The 26299-nt window shown below is 40.9% G+C and overlaps 1 protein-coding gene across 3 annotated transcripts in view; it reads left to right on the top strand.

Moving 5' to 3' along the window:
• The window catches only part of adgrg6 (adhesion G protein-coupled receptor G6), a 128271-nt gene that overhangs the window by 77284 nt on the left and 24688 nt on the right, over window positions 1–26299 (top strand). For 2 of the 3 annotated variants that reach the window (XM_051936624.1, XM_051936625.1), the window contains 15 exons: window positions 13987–14075; window positions 16173–16225; window positions 16432–16470; window positions 16643–16791; window positions 17239–17350; window positions 20669–20757; window positions 21173–21237; window positions 21325–21461; window positions 21998–22163; window positions 22330–22476; window positions 22600–22716; window positions 23407–23452; window positions 24052–24158; window positions 24538–24665; window positions 25642–25910. In XM_051936624.1, the coding sequence (XP_051792584.1) occupies window positions 13987–14075; window positions 16173–16225; window positions 16432–16470; window positions 16643–16791; window positions 17239–17350; window positions 20669–20757; window positions 21173–21237; window positions 21325–21461; window positions 21998–22163; window positions 22330–22476; window positions 22600–22716; window positions 23407–23452; window positions 24052–24158; window positions 24538–24665; window positions 25642–25910 (1713 nt within the window). Of the gene's footprint in view, window positions 1–6201; window positions 14076–16172; window positions 16226–16431; window positions 16471–16642; window positions 16792–17238; window positions 17351–20668; window positions 20758–21172; window positions 21238–21324; window positions 21462–21997; window positions 22164–22329; window positions 22477–22599; window positions 22717–23406; window positions 23453–24051; window positions 24159–24537; window positions 24666–25641; window positions 25911–26299 lie in introns of those variants that run through there. The other variant, XR_007936732.1, reaches the window with a different exon arrangement.

The raw sequence follows: 26299 nt of genomic DNA, 5'->3' as shown, positions 1-26299 counted from the left end.
TTTCCTTGAATGACCTGTCTGTGTCCTGAGAGGAACGTACGTGAAGAAACCGCAGAACATTTCTAAAGCTAAACCACTCCAGAGTGCTGTTCAGCTGCAGCAGAAACCAATAAAAATAGAATGCTGTCCATATACAGATCATGACCTAAAGAAAAACTAACTCTAGCCGGTCGCCTTTACTCCAAGAGGTCATGTGTTCTGGGACTTAGTTGGTCAGAAACAGTAGCTGAGGGCCAGCTGATAACGTGACCCAACCCAACTCCTGAAATGTCAGTTCTCACACTATCCACAGCTACAGAGGCCTCAGAGGGACATTTTTCTAAAGGTCAGTTTTTGTGAGATTGTGCTTATGAGAGGAAGGGAGTGGAGCCAATTAGGCAGCAGCTTGTGTCGCAGAATGCAAATGACTGCAGCAGCTCCGGCAGGTCAACAGGCCATGAGAGAGGACTAACATGGTTATAGAGTAGATCCTGGAACTGGATCGGTCAATGCAGGGTTGGCTAAAGACCAGAACCACTGGATCCGGTAGCAAGTTGGGGTCCTGGTCTAGAGCTGAATCCCGAGAGAGAGGAATTGTGCTTCAGCAAATGTAGCTTTGATTCAGGTGGAACCCTTCAGGAAAAGGCAGTTCTGTTTGAATGGGATATGGAAGAACACAAACACAACCACCAGTCAAAAGACAGATGATTCTAATGGAATCTAAAATGAATTTTCCTTTATTAGCGACAAATTTGGAGGACTTTTCTTTCAGGCACATTTTCTTGTATAAACAGTTTTGGTTCAACGATGCAATTTGATCAAATGCAGAATTCACCACAAGTCTGGCAGCACGTGAGTCATTGGGAAATAGATCTCCAGCGTTACGTTTCTCTTTATTCCTGGATGAATAAAACTGCTTTTAATGTCGCTGCTTAATGCAGTATGGAGCATTTAGAAATGTACTTGGTATTAACTGAATTAATCTCATTAGTCCGTCAACGTATGGTTGCCTTGTTAGAAACCTCATACAGGTACGAGCCACCTTGGCCTGAAGTCTTTCCACATAACCTGTAATAAATGTACAAGAGCAACCCTGCAGACCTTGTAACAGGCCTCTAATGGCTGTCTGAAGGCATTGAGGCCCATTTCTGTCTTTAAGATCCATAGTTAAATGTGTGTCCATAGTTTATTTATGCATTACTCCCATTACAGCGGAATGAATGTGCTCCTTTGGAGCTGACATGTATCAGAACAGGTGCAATCGACCACCTGAAAATAAGCACAAAGACAGAAAAGTAAAGTGGTAATATATTGAGAAAAATGGTGTGTATCATCACACATGCACAAATACAGCAAAATTGTCTAATGGATGAGGCCAATTGTCCTTAAGAACCTGAAGAACTCTTTGCTTCTGAACGCCACCAGGCAATAAACCAGGGACCTAAGAATTGTTGTTGGCTCAGCTACTTTTGTTGTCAACCTTGATCTCAGAGGCAATTTCAGGTGGTTCACCTTGAGCAAAATATCCAATGGACAAGGAACTGGTAAGTTTTCTTATAACACTCTGAGCTCGTAAAGACACTCCGTTTGCTCGCTGGTTGATATTGGTTTGTGCAAAAACAGTCTCAAAAAATCCATTAGTGAGAAATGAAATGAGCCATATTATTACACTAGATCTTGAATCATTTCTGAGGACATGTTTCCAGTTTTGAATGATTACCACACTTGGATGATCTTGGGCTGTGATTGGTATGGAGAACCAGTTGCATATTTTATGGAATGAAGCGACCTGAAACATTTCTTGTGTACGCCTCTACCTCATGATTTTAGTAGGTCCATGTATCATGCAACCTCCCAACCATTCATCATCCTCTGAATCTTTCTCTCTCTCTCTCTCTCTCTCTCTCTCTCTCTCATCCCAACACCTTGCCACTTCCACCAGCCGCTTCCTCTCCCGCCACCTCATCCACTGACTCCACTAACACCATCCATGCTACTAATGCCAACACCCACGGTAAGCAACCCTCATCCTCCTCCCTCTCATGCAGCCTGATTCTGACCCTTCTGTCTGAGTGCTTTTCATTATGCTGACTTACACTTCCTCATGTTCACTCCTCAACCCAAAAAACGTGCATCATGGAGGATCTTCCAATTCCTTAGATATTCCTTGAGGAGAGAGGCATATCCTACAAGTCACATTCTCAACAGGAGTTAAGATGTGAGTTTGAGACACAAGTGATCACAATGAAAAGCAACCGGTAGCTTCTTACACCTCCCTTCCACTCTTATTCCTCCCTACACTCTGGTTTTTCCACCGTTTTCCTTTCCATACCCCACTCTTTAGGTTTTCATTTATTTTTTTCAACTGCTGTGCAGGTAGTTTTTGATGTTTTCACCATCTATTACTTGATTTTTGTCGATGACTGAAGCCAAACACCTGATTCTCAGTCGCCTTCTCTTTTCCTTTTGCCTCATCTCCTGTAAATGTAAGATCTATTTTGGATATAATATCCAAGAAAAAGACTTAGTTTTATGGAAATCATTTACAGTTCATCACCAAAAACAATTAGCCTTAATGTTTTTCTGAATAGGCTTCCTTCATAAAAATCACAACCCTTTGAAGCTTCGCCATTCGGCCTTTCAAGAACTGAGCAAAAGTTGCCCGGAGCTATTTTACTTTTCATCCACCTCTGAAAAGTCAAACCCTCCATTATTAATTTGTTCGTTCTATTATTCATTACCTACCAAGGAGAAGACTCAGCTAATTTGGTTCTGATCAACTGGTCCAGATGAACGTGTTTGACTGAGACTGGATAAATATTATCTACCACTGCGTCGACAAAATGACTCCATCAAATGTTTTCATTACTTAATTAACCTTTCTGTCACTCTTTGTCCAAATTATAGTGGTGAATGAATGTTCATAGGAATTTCTGAAAATGAGCTCTCACTGTTTGATTAGAGTAATAAGGTTGAGTTAAGACAGTTGAGTTCTCAGTGAAATTTCAAATCTGGAGTTTGTGGAGAACTTAGTGTGGTTGTTTTAGCACAGCCACGTCAATGTGGTTTGCATCTGTGGTCCCTTTTGTTCTGCTGCATCCTTGATTTGTCATCTCCAGTCCTCCCTCCCATCACTCCATCTACATCCACCATCCCCACTACTACAACTACTACCACTAGCATGTCTCTAACCCCAACCACCACCACCACCACCACCAGCACAACCAGCTCCTCCTCCTCTTCTGGTAAGGCTTCATCTGCTTTGCTGCTTTCTTGTTTGCCACAAGCATCACTAGACTTACCATACAAGCAAAGGCAAAGAAAAACAATTATTGAATGTCTCCCCCCTAACTTTCATTGCATTTAGGTGCAAAAGCCTCACAAACATGGGGGTCAGTGTAAGTCCAATAGTTATAACGGTGTTAGATTTGTGTTCGGAAACATGTAGTTTGGACTTAATCTTTGTTTCTCGGCAGAGGTAGACAAAATTAGCTTCTCATCAGCTGTGCTTTCATAATATACTATAAAGAATGAAATTAGGAAATTTGATAGAAACATCAAATAATCAAAAAAAACATCCTCAGTTTTGCAAATAAAGTTCCTATGCATGAGGTGTTTTCTTTGAGTTTGCATATTTTATAGGCGATGGAAAAATCTTTTTAATCTAAGTTGTAATGTAATAATTTATTTCACATGTCTGATCAGCTGTTTCCATTTTTTATATTGTTTTCGCCTCTGGATAGTGTGAACCTATCATGTAGGCTACATGAAAGAATGATTAAAACTTGGACGATCAGAAAGAATTTCTAAAGAAGTTTGCCCAATTTTCTCTATAGATGGGCAAAATTGAGTGCCCTTTTTCTTCTTAAACTAAACAGCCCTTTTTATTGCTCTAAAGAAGTCCATGGAAACAAGTCTAATTCACCTTTTCCTTTTCATATATTCTTTTAAAATGTATGTTCATCCATTTAAAAAGTTTGCTTCAAATTTGCTTGACAATTACAATAAATAGACTTAGACTAACTTCTCAATGAACTGGAAAGCTTTAAACCAAATTGACATCAAGAGGCTTTTGGGAAACCCCATTTGAACAGCGCATCTCATAAAGTATTTTCTTGATAAATATACATTTTTTTGTCTGAATCAAGAAAGAATTTCGACATGGTCCGAGGAGTTTGTTTCATCAACATAGTGTGCTTGTGTAATTTGTGTTACTGACATGCCGCCTTATTGTGCTAATCAGTTATGGCTACACTCACCATCACCACCAGTGCTGCAACTCCTGCATCCTCAGCATCCTCTGCTACTAATATTGCTTCAACCAGCACTACAGCTCATGGTAAGGTAGCTAACAATATCTAAAGACACTGATGCCACTAAATAATGTGGCATTGAATTTCTGATTCTGTCTTGCTATGTAAAAGATAACTTTCCCATCAGTTTTGGACAGTAATATCTGATCATTTGCTCTTTTTAACAAAGACAACACATGATCAGTAACATAATTAAACACAAATTCCATGATTATGTGGTTATATGGTCAATGCACAATATCTTTAATCCTCACATAACATTTAACATGCTGAGTTTTCCCACAATACCTCCAATCCCATGTGATGTAAATGCAGCTTTATTGAACATTTTGGTTGTTCTATCTTTATTAAAATAATCATGTATTATTGTGTCATATAGTAAGTGTAGATCTGTATGCATGTGTCAGGTTTTCCCTGGATAATGATTCTGTCATCAGTGACACCATTACAGGTTCATATTATCTTATGGCTTCACTCTCTGCAGTGTTACTGTATGTTCAACAGCAGCATCCATTCCAGGGTCGGTCACAATAAAAGGATCTGATAGCTATAACAGGGTAGAAGAAGTGGTGAAGTGTTGTCAGCGCAATGTACTGCAGATGTTCATAGGTTCTTGCCTTGTTTTCACTTGCTGTCATTATAACACAGTGAACACCAGTAAGATAACAGGTTCTACAAATTGTGGTTCTAAACAAAGAAAAATGGCCGCGTGTCGTTACATATTGTACCTACAGCATGTGTCCAGTAAGCTAACTGATCATCTGTGGTTGCTTGCTTCCCCTGTAGCCCAACAGACAACCAGCAGCACAACAACTGCTTCATCTGCTACCACTAACCATCCAGCTACTAACCCTACAACGCATGGTAAGAGCAACAATACTGGCACTGCTAAAGCAACAGAAGACTTAACGCTGCTCTGACTGCTTACAGTTTTAATCTGGATGTGTTAGTGCTGGCAGAAACAGAAACTTTCAGGGGATTAAATCCTGCAGTGGTGCCACAGCCTCAGTCCTCACAAAGCTACACAGCTGTAACTGTGAGTCGTAAAAGTGGAGTCATTTAGAACTGAGGGAAATTAAATTAAATTCACTTTATTTCCCAGCCTGGTGAAGTGATTATGGCTGCAGTTTGTTGGTGAAAGTATTAAATATCAATCGTAATGTCAGACATTTAAAGCACTTAACAATAGCTACAGAACTTTCTCTAAGATGATGAAGGCAATTAGTCATGTCTGAAGAAACTTTTCTGCTTGATAAATGTAGCTGATTGACTCCTTGTTTTGTCAGTACCTCTGTTACAGCATGTGCTGTACTCAGCTTGATATGGGGCTAAGAGTGTGTTAACAAAAGGTTGAAATTGGGACTAATACAAAATGTGGATGTTTGGCATTTTACTTTATCAAAGATTTTGTTTCTGGGTAACACCTTTTTGAAATAATCAGCTAATTTTAAGAGGTGCCTAGTGGCTCAACAGAGTTGTCAAAAGCAGTGCTTTATACAACTGTTAACTACAACTTATGACTACTAGATGATCGTTTCTTTTCGCTGCGTGAGACATCGTTAACATAGTTAAATAAAGAATGTGTTTTCTCTGATTTATTCCTGTCTATCTGTAGATAACATTATTTAGCTTTTGTGAGACAGTCGGAAAATCGAGTGTATTCAATTTGTGTGAACGTAGATACTGAGTGTTACATATTATACCATGAAAACGCACAATAGTGCAAGAATGCCCATTGTTTTATCCTGTTTTTCAACCTCCTCCCTTCTCCTAGTCTCTCCTGTAGTTTCTTCTCTGCAAACAGTTCAAGGAGCGTCTCCTCTGGTGCTGTTTGTAATTACTAACCAACCAGAGACTAACATAGCTGTTGCTACTGCTTCCTCTTGGGGTAAGATACACACTTGCATGTGTCATTCATTATGCAAGGTCTCTATGTACGTCTTCATTATTCCCACATTTTCCCATTAGAAAAATGTCTTTTGAGCTTTGATGTAAACCATATTAAAACATTTCTCAACTTAGAGTTTCCCTGCTGTTGTTTGAACTACATAATGATCAGATCAACAGATATGAATTTTATTAAATGTGTCATAGTTTAGTTTTATCTCATCTTGATATGTTGCTTTTGGTGAAATTGTGCTCAGGTTCTTGGTTTCGTAATGATTAGAGCTGCCTGGAATAGCTGCTGTTGGGCTACTAACCGTATAATCATTCTAACCAAGTCGTAGAGATTTTCTCCGTGTTTGGTTTCCTCTCACATGCTACACACATTTGCATAATTCTTAATTATTTTCGCTTGTTTTCTATCATTCATGCTACAGAAATTATGATCAACGTACAGTGTTCTTACTCTAACTAGACATGGGATGGCTCATCTTATGTAAAGGTGTCATGTGCTGTAGTAGTGCTTGGAAATGCATTTTGTTACCTTTATTTATTATCTGTAACCTGCTTTTTCACTATAATGGCTTCTGCTTTGATGTGCCGTGTCCTGGCAACAGCGGAGGAGACCACAGTGAAATCTCCAACCCAAGCTTCTGCTGTTGCTGCTGCTGCAGCCGTGTCCTCACAGTCCAAGCCTCTGGCTGCTGGGCCTGCTGATCACCAAAGACAATGGATTTTTGGATTAACTGCTGCAAGAGCTTCTGTTTCTCAAGCTCCTAGACCTCCACCTCCCCCAGTTCCTTTAAAGAGACGCACCAGGTCTGCTGTAATTTCCAGCCCTCCTGGAGGAGCCTCTCTTCATAGGCCCCTTGCATCCAGTCAGTTGAAACCTCCAGCTCAAGCCACTGACCCCCCACATGCAGCACATCAACCCAGACACGTACCTCCACCTGAACCTAGTCACCCTCGACCTCCAGCCTCCTTCCACAGGGCTTCAGGTCATCGCAGTTCCAAGACCTCTCTGGGGTTTATCTCAACCCCTTTGAGGAAAAGGCCAAATGGAAGAAGACGTCCAGTTGCCACCAGAGTACCACCCAGGGTGGAGGTTCACATCACAAAACCTGCAGTCCCAACAACCGAACCCATATCCACTGCCAGGCCCACATACACACAGACAAGTGGATTTAAATACACAGCTGGACTGAAAACCACAATGCGTATGTTGGGATTCGCAGCTCATCCAACTGGTCGCCTAAATCCTACATCACCACCGACTGCCATGAAGGAGACCGCCTCAACCACTGAAGACTCAAAACCCCTTCGACAAACTGGGGTTTCAGCCTCGTCACAGGGGTCATCTCCATGGCGACATAAAGGTGAGGCATTAGACACAAAGGAGTTCTCTCCAGCTGTCGGGGCAGCACCCCTGGCATCATCTTCATCCTCGCTGTTGTCATCGGCATCAGTGCTTAGCAACAGAATGAACAAGCCTGTGGCGTCACAGTGGTCGCTACTGAGCATGAGCAGTGGGGAAAACCAAACGACTGCTATGGGAAGCTGGACAGATCCTCTGGAGCCACTGGGCAATGAGTATTCTTCAGGTTCTGAGATGTTTGTGTATGATCTGACTGAGCTTGTGGAAGAGGGCAGTGCTTTCAGCTTGTACGAATTTGATGCTGCCTACTCTCTGGAAGAACCCACCACTAGTCCTGATGGCAAAAACGAACAGTCATTCAACGAATCAGATCCTCACGGTGCTTCCGTTCCTGTCACACACCCTTTAACTGCTTCTGAGGGAGGAAGGGAATATTCTCTCACCCAAGCACATTTCCACGATGACTCAGAAAGTCTGTCGAGTGACTCCGCAGCAGAGAGCAAGCTTTTTCTAGAGCACTCACAGGGTAGATTGATGCCAGAAACAGTTACATCCCTCCGCACTCTTTCTCCAACCTACTACGCGTTTCCAAACAACACTAGTTCAAGTGGACAGAAGCTGAAGGAAAGTTCCTACACACAAGCTGCCACAGAACAACTGACTTTTCAGCCATCTCTCCTTATTCCCTCCCTTTCATCCTTGTTCTTCATACAGCCAACTCCCCCTTCGCCCATGATACCACTGAGCCCCTCTGCTCTCCTTGCAGAGGAGGTTTTCACAAAGCAGATCTTTCCTTCTTCAGTGCCACAGATGGAACACAAGGCCCAGATATCCATTTCTTCACTCCCGTTAAACCCAATGGGCAGTGTGTACGAGGTCGACATTACTGGAAGAGATGTTGGACTTCCAGCAGCCAAAAATTGGCAGATAAACAATTTATATCCAAGTACTAACTTATTTCCACAGATACATTCGTCTACAGACTTTTCCCCCCATAGACTTTCTCCTGCTTTTCCCAAAACTTCTTCTTTTGGCATCTCTCACCACTCCATCCTTCATCTTATTCTCCCCTCTCTTCCCTCCCTGTCAGCTCCCTTCACCTCCTCTCATGCTATCAATCTGTCTCCTTCATCACCCGTCTCCCCCACTGGCGTTTCTCCCCTGTACTCAAATACCCTCACTCCTCTCTCAACCTCACCTCCCTTCTGGGTCACTGCTGTTCCTCTTCCACCCTCTGCTGCTCCTCAGCAGCCCTCCCTCTTTAGACCTTCCTCTTCCCCGCAGGCAGAGCGAAGAAACCCAGAAACAGACGGTGTTGTTGAATCCGCTCATGTTCCACAGTCAGACAGTGCTAGCGAGAACTCTCAGCCCTCTGTGTTGTCATTTCCGTCTCCATCCTCGAACCTTCAAAGAGACTTTGAGGCCACAGTGGCTGACACAGCATCTTTGTTGTCACTTCCTCCCTTTTATGAAGCCTTGACTGAGTCTCAGATGGCAGAGGTTGATGGTGCAGTGCTCCATGCAGAAAAGTCTTCCAACAATATATCTGAACCTTTCAAAAGTCAATCCCTTGATGCTCAATCAAGTCAGATTAGCCCCTCTGGATCATCTGTAGATAATTTGGCATCTGTTTCCAGCAACATCTTATCAGATTTACCAGCTCTGGCAGCCCATTTGGTGTTGCCAGAGTTGAATTCATCTGCAGTTTTGAGGCCTTCCTCAGATGCAGTTGGTCTGTCAGTCAGTCAGCTCTCAGCTCATTCTGGTCAGAGAGATGTGAACGGGTCACGTCCAGCTCATCACTCTGATGCTAGCTTTACCTCACTGCCAACAGCTGGCATCTGGGCCTCCGAACACACCCTGGCTCTGCTGCAAGCAAATATTGATAGAAAGCAAGATTTACGCTCTGCTTCTTTGTCAGCCACTTCTTCATCATCTTCGCATATCGTTTTTTCAACTCAGGCCATCCTTCGCCGTGACAACCCATCACTCACTGTGTCTGCAGAAACTCTTTTTACAACCAGGGTGACAGAGAGGATGATAGGTGAGGAAACTGCACTGCCTTCCTCCTCACCCCCTCCTCATCCTGTCGCTGACAACCCTCTTCTCTTGGCTCAGACATCTTCATCTGGGTCGCAAGACAGATATACTTCCAGTCTGACCTTTAATAGAGATCCATTGAGCCTGCAGCATACAATCTCTCATTTGCACATCCAGAGGAGCACAAATGCAGCCCTGGGTGCTCAAAGTAACTCCAGAGGCTTGCAGGCACTTGTTGACTATGACAGCACAGTTAATCACCCCACTTCCCCTTTGTTGGATCCATCTGTCACAGTGCCAGCCCAGACGCCGTCACTCCACAGCGGCCTGAGTGCACAGCTTGGCGGTGCAGCCCCCCAGCATGCTTCAGGGCCGGATTTTACACAGCACTCGGGCTTGACACAAGCTTACAGTGAACACCCCAGCAGTGCGATCCACGCACACACTTCAGCGCACACACACTTCGAGGACACGAGTCAGAGATTTGCAGAGGCGCATGTTAATGTCAAGGGGCTGCAGCAGCAATCATCCCACTTTCTTTCCTTTGCACCAGCCTCCCCTCTCCTTTCACCCTCCATTTTGCCTTCTCTTTCTCCTGTTTCCTCTATTTACCTTTCTCACATCAATCCTGCAATCTCTACCCCTGTAACCATGTCCTCATTTCCCCTCTCATCTTTCTCCACTCCTTCTCTCCCTTCACTCCTCCCCAGCCGGCCGGTGTTGCCAGCAGTATCTGCCAGCCTGACAGACGCAGAAATTGGCTTTTTGTCGCCCACTTGGCCGACTGCTGGAGTCAACCAGCCCACAACAACCCAATCCCCCCTGGACAAATATTTACAGTTCTCACAAAGACCCACCACATACCCCATTAGTCAGTCAACAGAGTCAGTAGAGCAGTTCATCCCAGACAGCCCAGCTTCTACACTCCCTGATGACAAACTGAAATCCAGCCACTCACAAACTCCTGCTTCCCCTGAAGTGGATGACAAGGATGGTGTTTTGCCACAGTCTGCTGACAATTCACAGACAGTCGAAGCTTCCGGTTTTGATAGTGGTTCAGTTTTGTCACCCGAGGCCGCAAGTAACCGCAGTGCTGCTGGGAAATCGTCACATCTCTCTGCTGTGTTTGATCCTGCAGACGTTGTTCCAAAGATACATATTGCAGCCGAAGAAGTCTCTGCTGTAGAACTGGCTTCTTCAGCTGTGAGCAACGATGACAATGTAACTCTGGATGTGATGTTAAAAGGTGTAACAAGCCATCAGCCTAATGAAGGTCTGAACACTGAATCATTTCCTGCTGAGGTACAAACTACCTCTCCCTGCCCCACTTCTGAACCCAGTTATCAGCCTAGCTCTGCAATATCACAACAGCCAACTGGTGCTTCGGTTATTCCAAACCCCCTGCACTCTTCTGGCCTTAATATCCCCTCTTCCACTCAAGCCTCCAGATCTCCCACTGGTTTCTCTATCGATGCCCCAAATCACGACTTCCTTTCTGGGCCTGAATTGCTCCCACTTCCTGCGAATGACAATCACACTGCGGGCTTGAAATACATCTCCACGTCAAATGCAACCACTATTATCCCACTCAAAGACTCTCCTTCAGGGGCAGTTGAAATGAAAACCAACACAAAGACTACGAACGCTACGACCTTCATAGATAATGCAAATCTAGAAGCATCTCAGGGGAATGTGACAGGCAACAAACTGATCCCAGATCCCAGTGAGAATGCAGGCACATCGGCAAAGTCAAATCTAACCGTTTCAAAGCTGAGTTTGAACTCAAACCCAAGCATGTCGAATCACAGCGGGGATCAGAGCTCGGGAGGTTTTGTAAATGGGGCCCAGGACCACAGTGGCAACAATGTCAAAGACGAAAATATCAACTTTTCCCCTGTGCCACCTGTAGTTGTCGATGTTCACCATTTTCTAACCACAAAGAACTCCTCTCCAACGGCTCCATTCAAAGCAGTCAGTGGGTCAGTGAACAATGGCAACAGCAGCGGCCTTAAAAAGGCCACGGCGTACCCTACTCCCGGATCCCCAACTGTAGCTGCCAAGCCATGCCAATGTAAACAACGCTTTCATTTTACATGTCTGTGTGGACTGTCATCGGGGAACAGTATGTCATGCAGTAACAAAAAACTGTAGATGTAGAAAAAGAAATCCATAATTATATTAGTATGCACTCTTAAAAAAATAATCATTACAGTATTTTTGCATTGAGTTTTAAAGTCTGTATAATTGAAGTGTTTTGCAAGAAAATAACTGAGCGATAATAGACACTTCATGGCTTCGAAACAAAGTTCTAATATTAGCAGTCCATTTGGCCATTAATTCTACTGTACATAAAACAAACATGATTTTAAGACTCAATACATAATTGAAGTAGTCTTTAAGGTGGTTGGGTTTTGCAGTGTGGTAGCTGAGTATTAGTTTTCGGGAATACGTAGGTTCAGTAGTTCTGTTTGCAAGGAAATCCCTGTCAATCATGTGAATAAGTGGGATGCCAACGGAAGTGAAGGCTGGTGATGGGTTTGTCATGATTCTGAGTCAATTTTAGGACATTAACATGGAGTGTAGTTGTCTAATCAAATTGTAGTATTTAGTGTGGTACTCGTAGTTCAAACAAAGACAGTGTTGTGTTTCGCCTCACTGTCTGTCTTTTACCTTTCTCTTTTACCTGTACAATATCCACTTCTAAGACTTTGGATATCTCTTCTCATTTCTTTCATCTTCTAAACTGTCACCCCCTTTTTAACACTTTTCTGAGGCTTTCGATCCATTGAGCTTCCTGGTCGAGACATCCTGCTCTGCTGCTTCTACTCTCAGACAGTAAATAATAGACTCCTCATCTGCATTTCACAGACTGCGGTGAAATCCAGTCGAAACTTTTGCAACGACCAGCTGCTTCGTAAACCTCAGGAAACAAACAAAAAAAACTGTAACCAAGGATCTGCAGCTTGCAGGGTCTCCCACCAGAACTGGTGGAGTAGAAGCCTTCAGTCCGTCCAGTAGCATCTACTAACAATTGTTGATACTAGAGAGGCACCTAGTGGCCAATGTGAAGCATAGCAGGAGAGCCAAATTAAAATGAGAAACAATTGTTCCTTATACACTGCGTCTGCTTTCAGAAGAATTATTCTAAGAGACATCAGATCAATAAAACAGTATGCATACATTGTTGAGAAATAAGAAAGGAAATTGAAGACACAAGAAAAGCTGTAGTATTTGAAGAGTTTAAAAGTTTGAAGGATGAAAATTCTAACATTAGGACTTGGGCTTTGTGCTAACCTCCAACAATTCTGTTCTTTAGTTCAAAAACATTATTTGTGAAAGATTTATTTTGGCTGCAGCTACTGTATGTTTTCATCACTAATTTAGTTTGATAACTGTTTTGCCATTTATGTTAAGAAATACCAGAAAGTAGTGAAGTAAAAACAACACATTCTCACATTTGAGCAGCTGCAATCAAACAAAGGTTTGGCACAAAAGCTCAATAAAAAAAAAAAAATAGAAAATTAAATTGGGTCACTGTCATTCATGAAAGTATCGCTTAAAAACTGAGTTTGAAAACATTGTTTGAATATGAAAAGAGCATGTCTAGTGTTATCATGTACTTTTTTGTGCCAGTGTCAGTATTTATTCTAATTTAAAAATTTTCTTTTAAATGAACCAACAAATGTGTGCAAATATGGAAAGGGTTGTGGTAGCCCAAAAAACAACTTTTTTTTTTAAAACCTGGAACAGAAACGCAGCATTCGTAAAGCTTTAATCACACATGTCCATCTGGTTAGTTTTCAATTTATTGAAATCACATACCATCATATATGCATCTAATACAGATCATTGAGCAATTCATTGACCAACAAAGTAGAGCTCTCTCTATAGGCAAGCTTGACTTACATATATGAGGTTAAGTATTTCCAAAAGAATATATATACTTTGTTAAAGACGCATAAACATAATATTAGTCGTCTGTTGCAGTTTTCTATTTATTTAAACACCCCTAAAGAATGTGTTAAAGTGTTAAATCCTCACAGAGACTGAAAAGGTTAATGACAGGGTTGATAAACTGCTGCAGGCGGCAGAAACATGCCGTCCAGCAGCTTTTTTCTGATTCCTGACACATCCCAAATGATCCCATTCTCCGAGAAAAGAAACCATAATGACTGCTCTCCCGTCCTCTCTGCTGTTGTTATCTGCCATGCAGCACATTCCTCCTCATCATTTTACTCTGTAAAATTGGATTTTTACATAACTCGATTAGCTCCATCCGTCCTGCTCTATTCGTCTCCTGCTATGTGGCACAGGCGCGAAAAAAAATTCCATTCTGTGTGTGAAATAGTTTGTGCCGAATGGAGACTGAAGTGTTATTTTCTCTTTCTCTTGCAGAGGGGTTGTACTACCGGATTTCATTTGTGGTGGAGGACGAGGACTCGATGCTGACCCGGGATGATGTCGAGCTAGCAGTGGCTCTCTGGGTAAGACGAGTCCAGCTTTATTCAGCTGGTCCCGCACTCTATTGTAGTTTTTCTCTCGTAATTGATGTAAGTTCAAACCCCAGTGTGGCATACTTCAGTACTTTTATACAATATGAAGTTACTGAAGGTGGCGAAACTTCTTTTTTATATAATTGCATTCCCTGAAAAGCTTCCTGCACACAGAAAAGGTGATCCTAAAGCTCCAAATTCACTCGGATATCTGAGAGGTACAGCTTTATTAAATGCTGGAAAGGTACTCGGGTGCTCTGGTGGATGGAATGACAACTTTTTTTGCCAGGTGTGCTTTTCATTAATGTGTCTATTGTGTCTCTATGGGTCATGTTAACTTTGCACTCACTGAAATGGCACACCACACAAAACATTATATATCAAAGGGACCGACTTTGAGTTTACTCAGCTTCAAAGTTTTCTTCTGTCAGCTTATTACAAAGTTAGAGTAACATGTTGTTTTATATGATATCAAGTTGCAATTCCTTTTTAAAAATTAGATTATGTTCATATGCACTTTTGAATGTTTTTTTTTTTGTGTTAAATTTGCCAGCTGTTACTGCTTTTTTTAACATCATTGCTCAGTGTGAACTAAAGTCAGGTCCATGAACATTTGGACATTGACACACTTTCCAGCATTTCGACTCCATACACCACCACAGTAGATTTGAAATGAAACAGTTAAGATGTGCTTTAAGTGCGGAAATTTCAACTTTAATTGCCAGCAGCAGTAGAGGCCTGGCAGAGCATCACCAGGGACCAAACCAAGCGTCTGGTGTCTATGGGTTCAAGACTTCAGGCTGTCATTGCCTGCAAAGGATTTGCAACCAAATACTAGCAGTGACCATTTGATTTATGATTATGTTAGTTAGTCCTTTAAAAAGCTGGAGAACACATATAAAACATGTTGTAATTCCTACACTGTTCACCTGATCTGGATGTAAATACCCTTGGATTAAAGCTGAAAGTCTGCACTTAAAGCACATCCTGATTGTTTCACTTCAAATCCATTGTACAGAGCCGTAATGCAGAAAATTGTGTCAGTGTCCAAATATTTATGGACCTAACTGTATCTCCTCATCAGTGTTTGCACTGGTTTGATTCTGATCATAAAGAATCTGATGCCTCTGAAACACATGCTTAAGGAGACACAGTGTTTTTGTTCCATATGAGAAAGTTTTGACCTTAATGCAATGCATGCTGGGAAGTACATGCAAACACATCATTAAAAGCATCTACCTAATATTGTGCAGCCGAAACAGATTTGACCTGTCAAGGCCTGAACACTTCAAACCTCTAAAGGTGTCCTGAGGTATCAGACACCAAATCATCAGCAGCAGCAGATTCTATCCTCAAAGTCCTAGAAGTTTCAAAATGAGTCCTCAAGGGATCTGATTTGTTAATTCACAGAGCTGCTTGATCAGAATGAGATCTGGAGAATTTGGAGGCCAAATCAACACTTTGAACTCTCTGTCATCTTCATAAAACCATTCCTGAACAATGTCTGCATTGTGGCAGGAAGGAATATCTTGTCTAAAGATTACAGTATGATCAGGGAATGTTTAAAGTTGTGGCTGGTCGGGATGTGCTCACAATTTCTCCGAATAGCTTAATTTTATGAGCTCAGCAAATACTAAATAGTGCAGTGAATTTAGGATTTTAAGCTCTGAAAATGATTCTGAAGCATTTTTTACACTGTTCAACAATGTCTTTCTTGCTTTCAAAATTGTTTTGAAGATTAACATTTACTATTCTGCGGCCAAATGACCTAGAATGGTTATTTATGAGGAGCCCATGCTGCAGATTGCAGTTTTTGTAATATATATTTCTCTTTGGGCTCTAACTACAAAGACAGTATTTTACACGTCATATTAAAAATGAAAGATACAGTTTCATAACAGACCCAGAGAATTATATCATTTTACTGCTGCTGTCCTTTTTCCATCCAATACGTCTCCAGTAACAGAACGAAACCTTCAAATGGAGTCGGGAATGTGCACAATTCTTCTGTATGGAGACAAATATACCAGAAAAGTAATAATAATTTCATTGGATGAATGATTAATTGGGTTTGTTTTCTTCTTGCAGCTGAATCAAACATTTCAGAACTGGACCCACACTGTCTACATAGATAATATCAGGTAACAGTGCAAATATTTGTCACACAGAAAGTGTACAGAGGAGCTTTTCTTTATAGTGTATCCGTATCGAACCAGGATCCAGTAGCACTGTTTGCAGATGATTCATCTCAGTTTTGTCAGATATTCAAATACTCTGACACAGAGTCAAACTTTATTCTGTTATTTAAAAGGATTCATTTCACTTCTTTGACTTTTTCTCTCTCCAGCGTTCAGCCAGATTCACAGACTGGAGGTAAACCGACCAGGTAAAGGCCTTTATTTCGCTCTGGGTTTATGTTGTTTGGCGCTCATCAGCTCATAGAAATAACCACCTAACATGTGGCATCTGTTCAGGATCACAGCTCAGATAACTGCCGGTGATTTTCCTTTTAAATCGGCACTTTCAGCAGCTTATTTCATCTCTGCTCCCGTCTCCAGTTACACCTGCCAGGCCCTGCTGGTTCACTACTACATCACCAATGAGAGTCTGGGTGAAGCCGCCGTGTCGACCCAGCTGTCCAGCAGACGGGGACTCGTGGGTGCTGACCTGCAGATTCAGCCCACCTCCATTGATGTCCAACTCATTGGTGAGAAATGAAACCGTGTTTAATTAATCAACTCAGCTTAGCTCTTTTTTGTTCTGCAACAGGGTACATTGACAAAACACAGACAGAAACTGTTTAAAATGAATAATTCGTAACTGTTGAATACAAAATCTTTGTCTGCATCTTAGTCCCAGAACTTTTCTTATTTGATTTATTCCCCCCATTTGTTATTCATGGGTTTTGTTGATTTTTTTTGTCCTGTTTCTTCTCTTGAGAGTTTTGCTTTCTGTAGATTTCTGTTCCCCAATCTCTCGCTATTTGTCTTCCTCTTCTTCTTCTTTTGTTCTCTCTTGTGACCGTGCTGGTATATTATTATCAGATTTATGTGGCTGTTTTGTCCAGTCTTTATTGCATTCATCTTTTTAATTATTTATCATTTAGACGTGCAGCCAAAACAGTGAATTTGGCTCCTGTTGTTCCTTTCAATAGAGAACTGTCCGCAGGAGAATCCTCTTCACTACCGCTGGCCTGAGACCAGACCCAATGTCACTCAGTACCTGCCCTGCTTCCCCAACAAGGACCAGAGCACCTCCAGGACCTGGTACCACACACACACACACATACACCCTCACACAACTCAGAGGACTTTACATTGACTGGTATTCATTTCCTGAACACTTAAACTAACCATAGCTAGAGCTTCTAGGATTTCAGGCTTTAAGCTGTTTCATGCTCACCAAAAGGACTGTGTGAACACGTTCATGTCCCACCACATGAGTAGTACCAATACACAAACATAATACAAACCATTCTGACCTGAAAGCAGTTGTGTGGATTTGGTTCAGCAGTAATTTGGGTTCTTGATTTGCGGCAGAAGCCAAAAATATTTTAATGGGACCGGTCAGATATTTTGCAAGTTTTTGTCCTTTTACTGCATGATGACCCTAAACTAAACACTTTCCACTCTTCAAGTCCCTGGACCAGGCTATGTCTGTTATTAAAATGTGACCTGGTTCCATGTTTCAAATGTTGCCAAGCATGGGACACACAGTGAAGTGGCCTCCTAGTGCTCCTAGTACTGATGTAATTCAATTGCAGCATTGATGAGGTTCTTTGCTGTTGCATGAGACCTGAGAGAGCTGCAGCTGAACTGCAACAAAGCCCCAATGAAAATCTGACAGCAAGGGTACCAGAAAAAGTACATTTGAAAGCCTTAATAACTGTGAAAATATTGACAAATATATGCAAAATATACCAGACTTTGGATGTGGACATTATGTACACTTATAGCCTTTTTTTTTTTTTTGTAAATGAATGCTGTTTTCTGTGATTTTACTGGACATTATCTGCAATTTAACAAAACAGAGAAAATATGGATTTTTTTTATCTTTTATATCTATCTATATATAAACATTTTCAGTAACAGCAAGTATCTGTAAAATTCAGTGTTTTTTCTGATTTAAATAAAGTAAAAAATAACTTCATTTACAGTCACATATTTTTATTCACTATTTGTAAAAATACGTATTTTTGATGTGAACATTATGGCCCTGGTTTTTTTTTTACAGTCAACATGTAAATTAATCATTTTTATGTGATTTTAATCTGTAACTTAACAAAACAGGGGAAAATTACAAAATAACAGTAAACTGTTCTTAAAACTCTATTAAAAACTTTTTTTTTTTGCAGTGCCATGAATTTGTTTTCATTAGACTGTTATGCACGCTCCAACTTATAATTTTGACATAGTGTAAGTTTAAAAAAAAAAAAAAAGTCCACCTTTGCAGTATATTTCAGCTTTCACTCTGACCCGCCGGTGGACAAACAGTTCTTATTGTATTTCTAAAGTCTCCCAAATGTCTCAGATTCTTAGAGTCAAGGTGGTCTGGTTTGGCATCATAGCTGTGGAGCTTTTGCTGAATGAATTTGGAGGCGTTTATTTCGTCAAACAATAAAAAACTCAAGATTCTGTTTCTGAATAAATTTTATTGAACATATTCTATATTTGCATTTGAAGATGTTTCAATTTTTTACACTGAAATAGTGAGGTAAGAAGTTGCATTTCACATATGTGGAATTAAAAAAAGGCAAAAAAAAACTTTGGGACAAGCAATACAACTCAGAAAGAGTGAGAGAAACATACAGATTCAATTATCACTTCAGTGTGATTTGTCATATGTTTGGATGTAGAAATACCTTCAGTGTGCTGCTTGTGTCGCTTTGCTCTTCTTTCCACCTGAATATAATATGAATCAGTTACGCTGGCTCTCTGTTCTTTGTTTTACTTCCATGTTGTGTGTTTTTTGTCGAGTGTTTGTGTCCCTTAGCAATTAATCAAGAATGCATGAAATCTTCCAAAGCATCACCGTGAACATTTATTTGAATAGCCTCAACAGTAATATTGTCAGAAATGCAAAGCCTTCTCTTATGTGATTTTCACTAGATTTTGTAGATAAGAGCAGCTTAATCAGGATCTGTGGTCTCTTCAGGACGGGACACACTGGAAACCTCATTTTCTGAGTTCTCCCTGGGAGCTTCCAGGAGCTGCTGCATTAATCACCGATAGTCAAACAATAGCTCTTTGCTCTCACCTAATGCTAACAGATGGGCAATATCTCTTATGAGGGAAAAGCACACAGAAAATAAACACCATACAGAGGATTATACAGCAAAGATACTCTGAATGCAAATTAAAAAGGCCCAAGCTTGCTGTCGATCAGTTGACCTAATTCATCTTTTGTGCTTCTTTTCTTAACTCACTTAAGTGATATTGTGCAAGTGATAGTGATCTAAAGTAATTAATGCAGTGGAAAGATGTCTGCTGATCCATTGAGCCTGTAATGTCTCAGCATAAATTGTTTTTTTTTTCTCAGCTGTGGACAGGTTCCAGATTAAATTAGAGACGAGCCTATCTGTCTCATTTTTTGCTTCCGTTTTCATTGACTCTTGGTGCAAACTCTGTTAACCTGATGTACTCATAAATTTGTCCTAATGTGCAGCATTTATTCTCTTAAAACAGCCACAGTCATGTCAGACTCATTCTGCAGAAATTACATTTTCTTGTCTACGTAGTTTTCAACTTACAATTCATTTTCCTCTTTCAATCATTGATAAGCTGCTGTGAATGAAGCTGAACTCTATTTGCTCTGATTTGGACTGAAAACAGCAGCGGATTCAAATCCTATGTCGGATTTTACATACTTTATTATACAAAATTTCACTGTTAAAGTTTTTTGGAGCTGTCCTTCCATTAAAAATGACCCTACAGATCATTTGTGCAACCAGCTTTTTACGACTTATAGTTACGTCTTAATGTCTCAGTGCTCTCTAGCTGCCACAGTGCCAAATGAATCTTTGTGGCATTGGCAGGAGGTTGGGGTTGATGGACGGGTCGACATGTATTGGTTTCTTGTTTTAATCAGAAAGTTAAAGTCAAATTAAACCACGACCATTCTATATATTTGACTATGTTTAGCGTTGTTACCATGATGACAATGGTTCTCTATTTTATCCCAGTTCAAGAGAGCCAAAAAATACCGTCAGTTGAGACGCTAATTCAGAAAACCCTCCTATAGGTTGCATTCTTAAGGATGAAGAACTTGAATTTTTGACTGGCAACAATAAAGGATTGACAGTTTGGCTAATTTAAGGCAGATTTGTTTAAGTTTAGCGTCAGTGTCTGCTGCGTCCAACTTGATCATGCTGCTCTCAGTAGATCTTCAGCGTTCAGAGCTGCGGATTATGAGTCTGCATCTCACTTCCTCAGGATTTTTTATAGTAAAACTCCCGCAGGGACAGACGTTTTACACAGTGCAAGTCTCTGCTGTCATACTCAAATACTGTTTTGCAGAATGTTCCTGTTTAAACCAGTATTTTTTTAATACTAATAAATATAAAAATGTACTTCTCTTTGTCACAGTTTGATCGATCCACAGAACTACACGTCCTACTGGTCGGCTGCAGACTTCAGTAACTGCACAGACATCGACACCATTGAGGTGTCAGCAGGTACGCTCAGCTGCTGGCTAATCAGATGTCAGGCAGCTCAAAGTCAGGCCATAGGTACAGTAGAATATAATCTGGAAAGACAGTTTAGATGGATGGACAGATGCAGCAAACAGCAAAATAATTATAGCTGTTATAAAAAGTACAGTATTACCATCTGTAATCCTGTTGAATTAGTACAAAATGGAAAGTTATGTCTGAAACAATGAGATCTGTTGTTTAGGTACATACAGCAATGTCACAATGTAGTCCTGCATTAGAAAAAATGTCAATTCTGGCCACAAAATGGTGTGAAAAGTGCAATTTCTATCATCCAAATGTAGTGAAATGTTGGTATGAAGTAGCATGCAGTAAAATACAGATATGTGGAAACCTCTATGTGGAAATAATTTGCATGTGTGCTGTTTTGTTTGTGCAGAAAATGCAGCTGAGGTGGCGGATCAGCTCAAAGTCATCACCAACAACGAGCTGTCCAACGAGGAGGTGAGGCTCCAGTCTTGCGGTGTTTGACCGAACAGGGACGCTGTGTTGAGGAGAGTGAATAAACTGTCCTTCCTTTAACTTCGGCAGGTGTCTAAAGTGGTGACGATTGTGAAGCAGCTGGTGAACGTGGCCAAGATCAACACCACGTTAGCCCGCACCGTCGTCACCATCATCTCCAACGTCATGACCAGCTCGGAAACGGCGCTGTCGGCCACCTCAGAGAAGCACGTTCCTCTGCCTCCACCGCACTCTTTTCTGCATCCTACTTTGTTCTGTCTTCACTGTACTACACTGTATCACTCAACACTATTGTTTTCTGCCTTTGTTCACTCATGTGCTGTTTTTGTTCTATCATGTTCAGCTGTGTTCTCCTTCTAACGCACCATATTTTACATAACTTTACTCATTGCATTGTTGTGATATGCAGTACTGTCCTATAACAACACAGTAAATGTACAGTAGAGGAGTGTTTCCCTTCAGTTATATTACGCTGCAACAGATTTCATTACCATTCACTGTTCTGTCAGCATATTATTCATATCTTGTGCCCGTACTTATTAGTATCTGAATTTAGTGACTTTGACTTTTATTCTTTGTTCCCCCCTTATTTTTTACTTTCTTCTCCTGTGTATATCAGTCCATTTTACTATATTTTTCCTCTCAGGAAATGTCTGTCTGCTCATTCAGTTCATGCCTAACTGTTGTTTTTGAAGGACTTTTTGAAAATAACATCATCTTTCTGTCTCTCTCTCCTCATCAGAGCCCTGAAGACTGTAGATGAGTTGGTTCAGAAGATCGAGTTCGAAGGCCAGTCCATCAGCATCACCTCCAAACATCTGGCTGTGGGGATATCAGCCCTCAACAGCACCGTGTTCAGCGGGATGTCCTTCAGCGCCTTCATGTCTCCGAACACCACCGATCCCCAGGTAACAATCGGTGGCATCAAAGAGTCTTCCTCTGAAGGATCTTTTTCTCATGGAGGTTGATTTTGAAGGACTTCCACACAAAACTCATCAGTTTGACGGAAATATTTCATGTCACTTTGAATTTTACTCAAGCGTTGCTTTTTTCTCCTCTCCTGTCGTCTTTCAGATCGACTTTGACTCAGAGAGGGTGAATTCTTTAGCTCAGATCACCCTCCCTCCCTCTCTGCTGTCCAGCGTCTCTCTGAGTGAGGTCGACAGATCGTCGCTGTCCAGGATCAACTTCATGTTCTTCAGCAGCAACAACCTCTTCCAGGTCTGAGATCACAGTGTGGCATTCTGAACGTCACGTGCATCTTTTATGAAGCTTTAATGTGGATGAATAAGGCCACAGGGCATGCAGTAACAGTGAAGTTGATGTCTGTGTCACTGCTTTTAGAAAGAGCAGGACGGTCGCTCTTTGAACAGCTATGTGGTGGCGAGCAGCGTGGGGAACTTCTCCATCAGTAACCTGATGGAGCCTGTCGAGATCGAGATCGCTCACCTTCCTGACCAGGTACGATGAGACATGTCTGGTCGAGCAGTCATGTGTTGACATTGTAGTGTTGTGCTCGTTTATTGGGGGTTTTTAATTCTTTCTAAACATTTTTCTTTGTATAAATTTTTGCATTTCTTTTCTATTTCTTTAATTCTAATTTTTTTGTTTTTCTTTCTGCATTGTTATGTTTCTGTTTGTCTTTTTTATTTGAATTTTAATTGACTATATTCATTATTGTAATTTTTGGTTATTTTGTTGATCTTTTTGCTTTGTTGAATTTTTATGTGTGTGTGTGTTTTTGAATTTAAAGAGTTTTCTTTCCTCTAACAAAAGGCACCATTTTATATTTTCTTGATTTAATAGGGATTGTAATATTTATCATTTGCCAACAAAATGTAATTTCTGGCATTTCTTTTTGACAAAGAAGTGAAATCTCCAAATACAAAAGTAAAATTTGTAGAACATTTTGCTTTTGCTTTTTGGTCGTAGTGTTTGGGTTTGCTTGGAATTAAATATTCTGAAAAATCCTGGCTTTAAAATACTTCCAGCAATATGTAATCTACTTGGAAACATCCAGTTGCACAGGAGACTTAAAAATGAAGAAAATGAAACCAGGTGTGAGGTGATATCTGTGAGGGCCATAAACTGGGTCAGAGCAGCTGCTTTTGTGACTCTCGCTGCTATTTCATTTTTCTTCTGTCCTGACAGCCCTCCCTGAATCCAGTGTGTATGTTCTGGGACTTCAGCATGAACAGTAAGTCTGTCTGCGCCTACATCACTTGAAACATTTCAGGTTCACTACAGGGTCCCCAAATCTGCAGGGAGTCATTTTTTACCAACATTTTCATCAAGTGTTCAGAGAAAAACATCCCACCTGTTAAAGTTCAACTCGGTCACATCCACTGGGATTCTGCTGCAGATTTACTTTGATTGCCTCCTTGTATGAGGGTGCTTTTAACTGACTTGGTATTTGTCAGTGGACTAAATATTGGGAGCAATTATTGGGTGGAAAAGTTTTATTTCTCTATCATGTAAGCAGCTAACCTCAGAGGTTTCTACGCAGGAAGTTCCACAAAATCGCAGAAATCAAACAGGGACTCTTATACCCGAAATATATGTATGCTGCATAAAATTCATAAATGCAGTGCTAGTCAAAGAAAAAGTAGTAAGATGGTGTTAGTGACAAGTAAAAGTACATCCCTAACAATGTATGCTTTTAACAAGTTTTTATTAAAGTCAAGATAAAATCAAACAACTTTTTCTTTCCGCAATCTCCTCAGTTACACAGTTACCATTTTGTAATACGTTTAAGTCAATGTAATATGTAATGTAATACCTATTTGTCGCCACTAGATGGAACTGGAGGTTGGAACGGAGCAGGCTGCAGTGTTTCCCCAGAATCCACCAGCAACAAAACTATCTGCCTCTGTACCCACCTCACACACTTTGGGATCCTCATGGTAAGACTGTTGTGTGTCTGTTTCCACACTCTAAAGGGCAAAATAAAAACAAGTTCAGATGTATTTCTGCCAGCTGTGTAATTACAGCCTCTGATGCTTTAATAAACATTAAAGGATTTCTGGATCTTTGCACACACATCGTCGAGTCCTGGTCTGCAATCACAGTACCACCTGAATGGTGCGAGATGTGTCGTACACATCATTCATTTATTTGTGTCCTTTATACAACCACTGTGTATGACGTTGGTTTGTTTCTGGATATTTGGCATCTTCATTTTTCGTGTAGATTTCTTATGTTCGTGTTGTCACTTTTTTTGCTGCTAAAATTGCTGATTGACGTGATCTAACCGTACTTGTATCTTTCTGTCTTTCTCTCCAGGACATATCTGGAGCTTCACCCAGCATCGATCAAAAGAATAACAAGATTTTGACCTTCATCACCTACATCGGCTGCGGCATCTCGGCCATATTCTCTGCTGCCACGCTGCTCACTTACATCGCCTTCGAGTGAGTCTGGTGTTAAGCTCTATTTGGGCCGCTTGTATTGATGAACTCATTCTTTCGATCTCTCATATGTGTTTGTTAGTCTCTGAAAACTAGGAGGTTTCTATCTGGTAAGGTTTTCTTCGTACACTGGGGACAGGTAAATATGTCATTGGATTGCCTTTCTGGCTTCAGACAGCTGGGCAAGAGTCTCTCTGAATTTGCAGCAGATTTTGTACACCGACTGGGTCCAAGTCAATCTTTCTAAGGATCCAGCTTCACAGGTGTTCATTTCAATGTTTCAGTCCTTCAAGTTTCTCTGGAGTCTGCCTGTGGGACGTTTTCCCTACACTCATTCTCCATCAAGGAGATCCTTAAGGATCGAGAAGACCATTACTGGATTACTACACAAAGCTAATCATGATAGAGGAGAGTGGCAGTATAGATTGACTACCAAAGTTTTACCTTTAGACTCAGCTTCTACATTATTGCAGCAGTCTGATATAAAACACCCAGATATCCGTGGTCAGTCTCACACTTCATTTTCATCTCATTGCGAATAAGAGATAGCTCAGCGATACCTACACTCCTTCACTTGGAACAGCCAGTTCACCATCCTTAGCCTCAGACTTAAAGGGGCAGAGGAAGCGTTTTGATCTATTCCTAAATTCTGACCTGTTTCTGGTCTTTAATTTTCTGTATATGATAAAAAATGGAATTTTTCGATTGATAGTTGTCTTTGTTTTACTCCCATGTCCACTATTTATCTGAAACCTCCAATCATGAGAAACAGTCTGGACCAGTAACAGTGAGAGAAGCATGAAAAACTCTGAGGTCCCTGAGAGGCTTCAGGCAAGAAATCTGATCAGTCGGTTGTTCCGTTGGTTAGGGTGAGAGGTTGTGAATATGCACAACTGAAAACATACACAAACCACAGCAAAAGTAACAATAAAATCCGATTTCAACCACACAGCACTTTCTTTTTTTTTTCCCTCTTCAGAAAACTGCGGCGTGACTACCCGTCTAAGATCCTGATGAACCTCAGCACGTCCTTGTTGTTCCTCAACATGGTGTTTCTGTTGGACGGCTGGCTCGCCAGTCTGGAAACCGAATGGCTGTGTTTGTCCGTAGCCGTCTTCCTGCACTACTTCCTGCTGACTTCCTTCACCTGGATGGGGTTGGAGTCCATCCACATGTACATCGCTCTGGTCAAAGTGTTCAACACCTACATAAGGCGATACATCCTCAAATTCTGCATTGTCGGATGGGGTGAGTTGTTAACTGTTTGGCTTAAGCTATGATATTATGCCCAAGATTTATCTGTTAATATCTAATTTTATCTCCCTTTTTTTTCTTATGATAATGTAGGAAGGTCCATTTAAAACACTGTAGTCAGTGGTATACGTCCAAATTTCAAAATTAACATGTAGATTAACTGATTACATTTAAAAATCGGGCATAGATTTCCGATGTTGACGTTCTGTAAAACATGAAAAAAAAGTTATATGATAAATGGAATTCTTGAATCCTTAAAAATAAACTTGCCAGTGTTCCCCTGATGGTGAAATTATACAACTGCACATTGTTCCTGAACTATCTGAACATACAGCATTTAAAAAAACTAAACTTAAAACTCCAAACTAACTACAGAAAAAAAT

The sequence above is a fragment of the Acanthochromis polyacanthus genome, chromosome 16, assembly GCF_021347895.1.
Source record: "Acanthochromis polyacanthus isolate Apoly-LR-REF ecotype Palm Island chromosome 16, KAUST_Apoly_ChrSc, whole genome shotgun sequence".
NCBI lineage: Eukaryota > Metazoa > Chordata > Actinopteri > Pomacentridae > Acanthochromis > Acanthochromis polyacanthus.
Note: the sequence above shows the minus strand (reverse complement) of the source record. Positions and strands in the feature narration are given on the sequence as shown.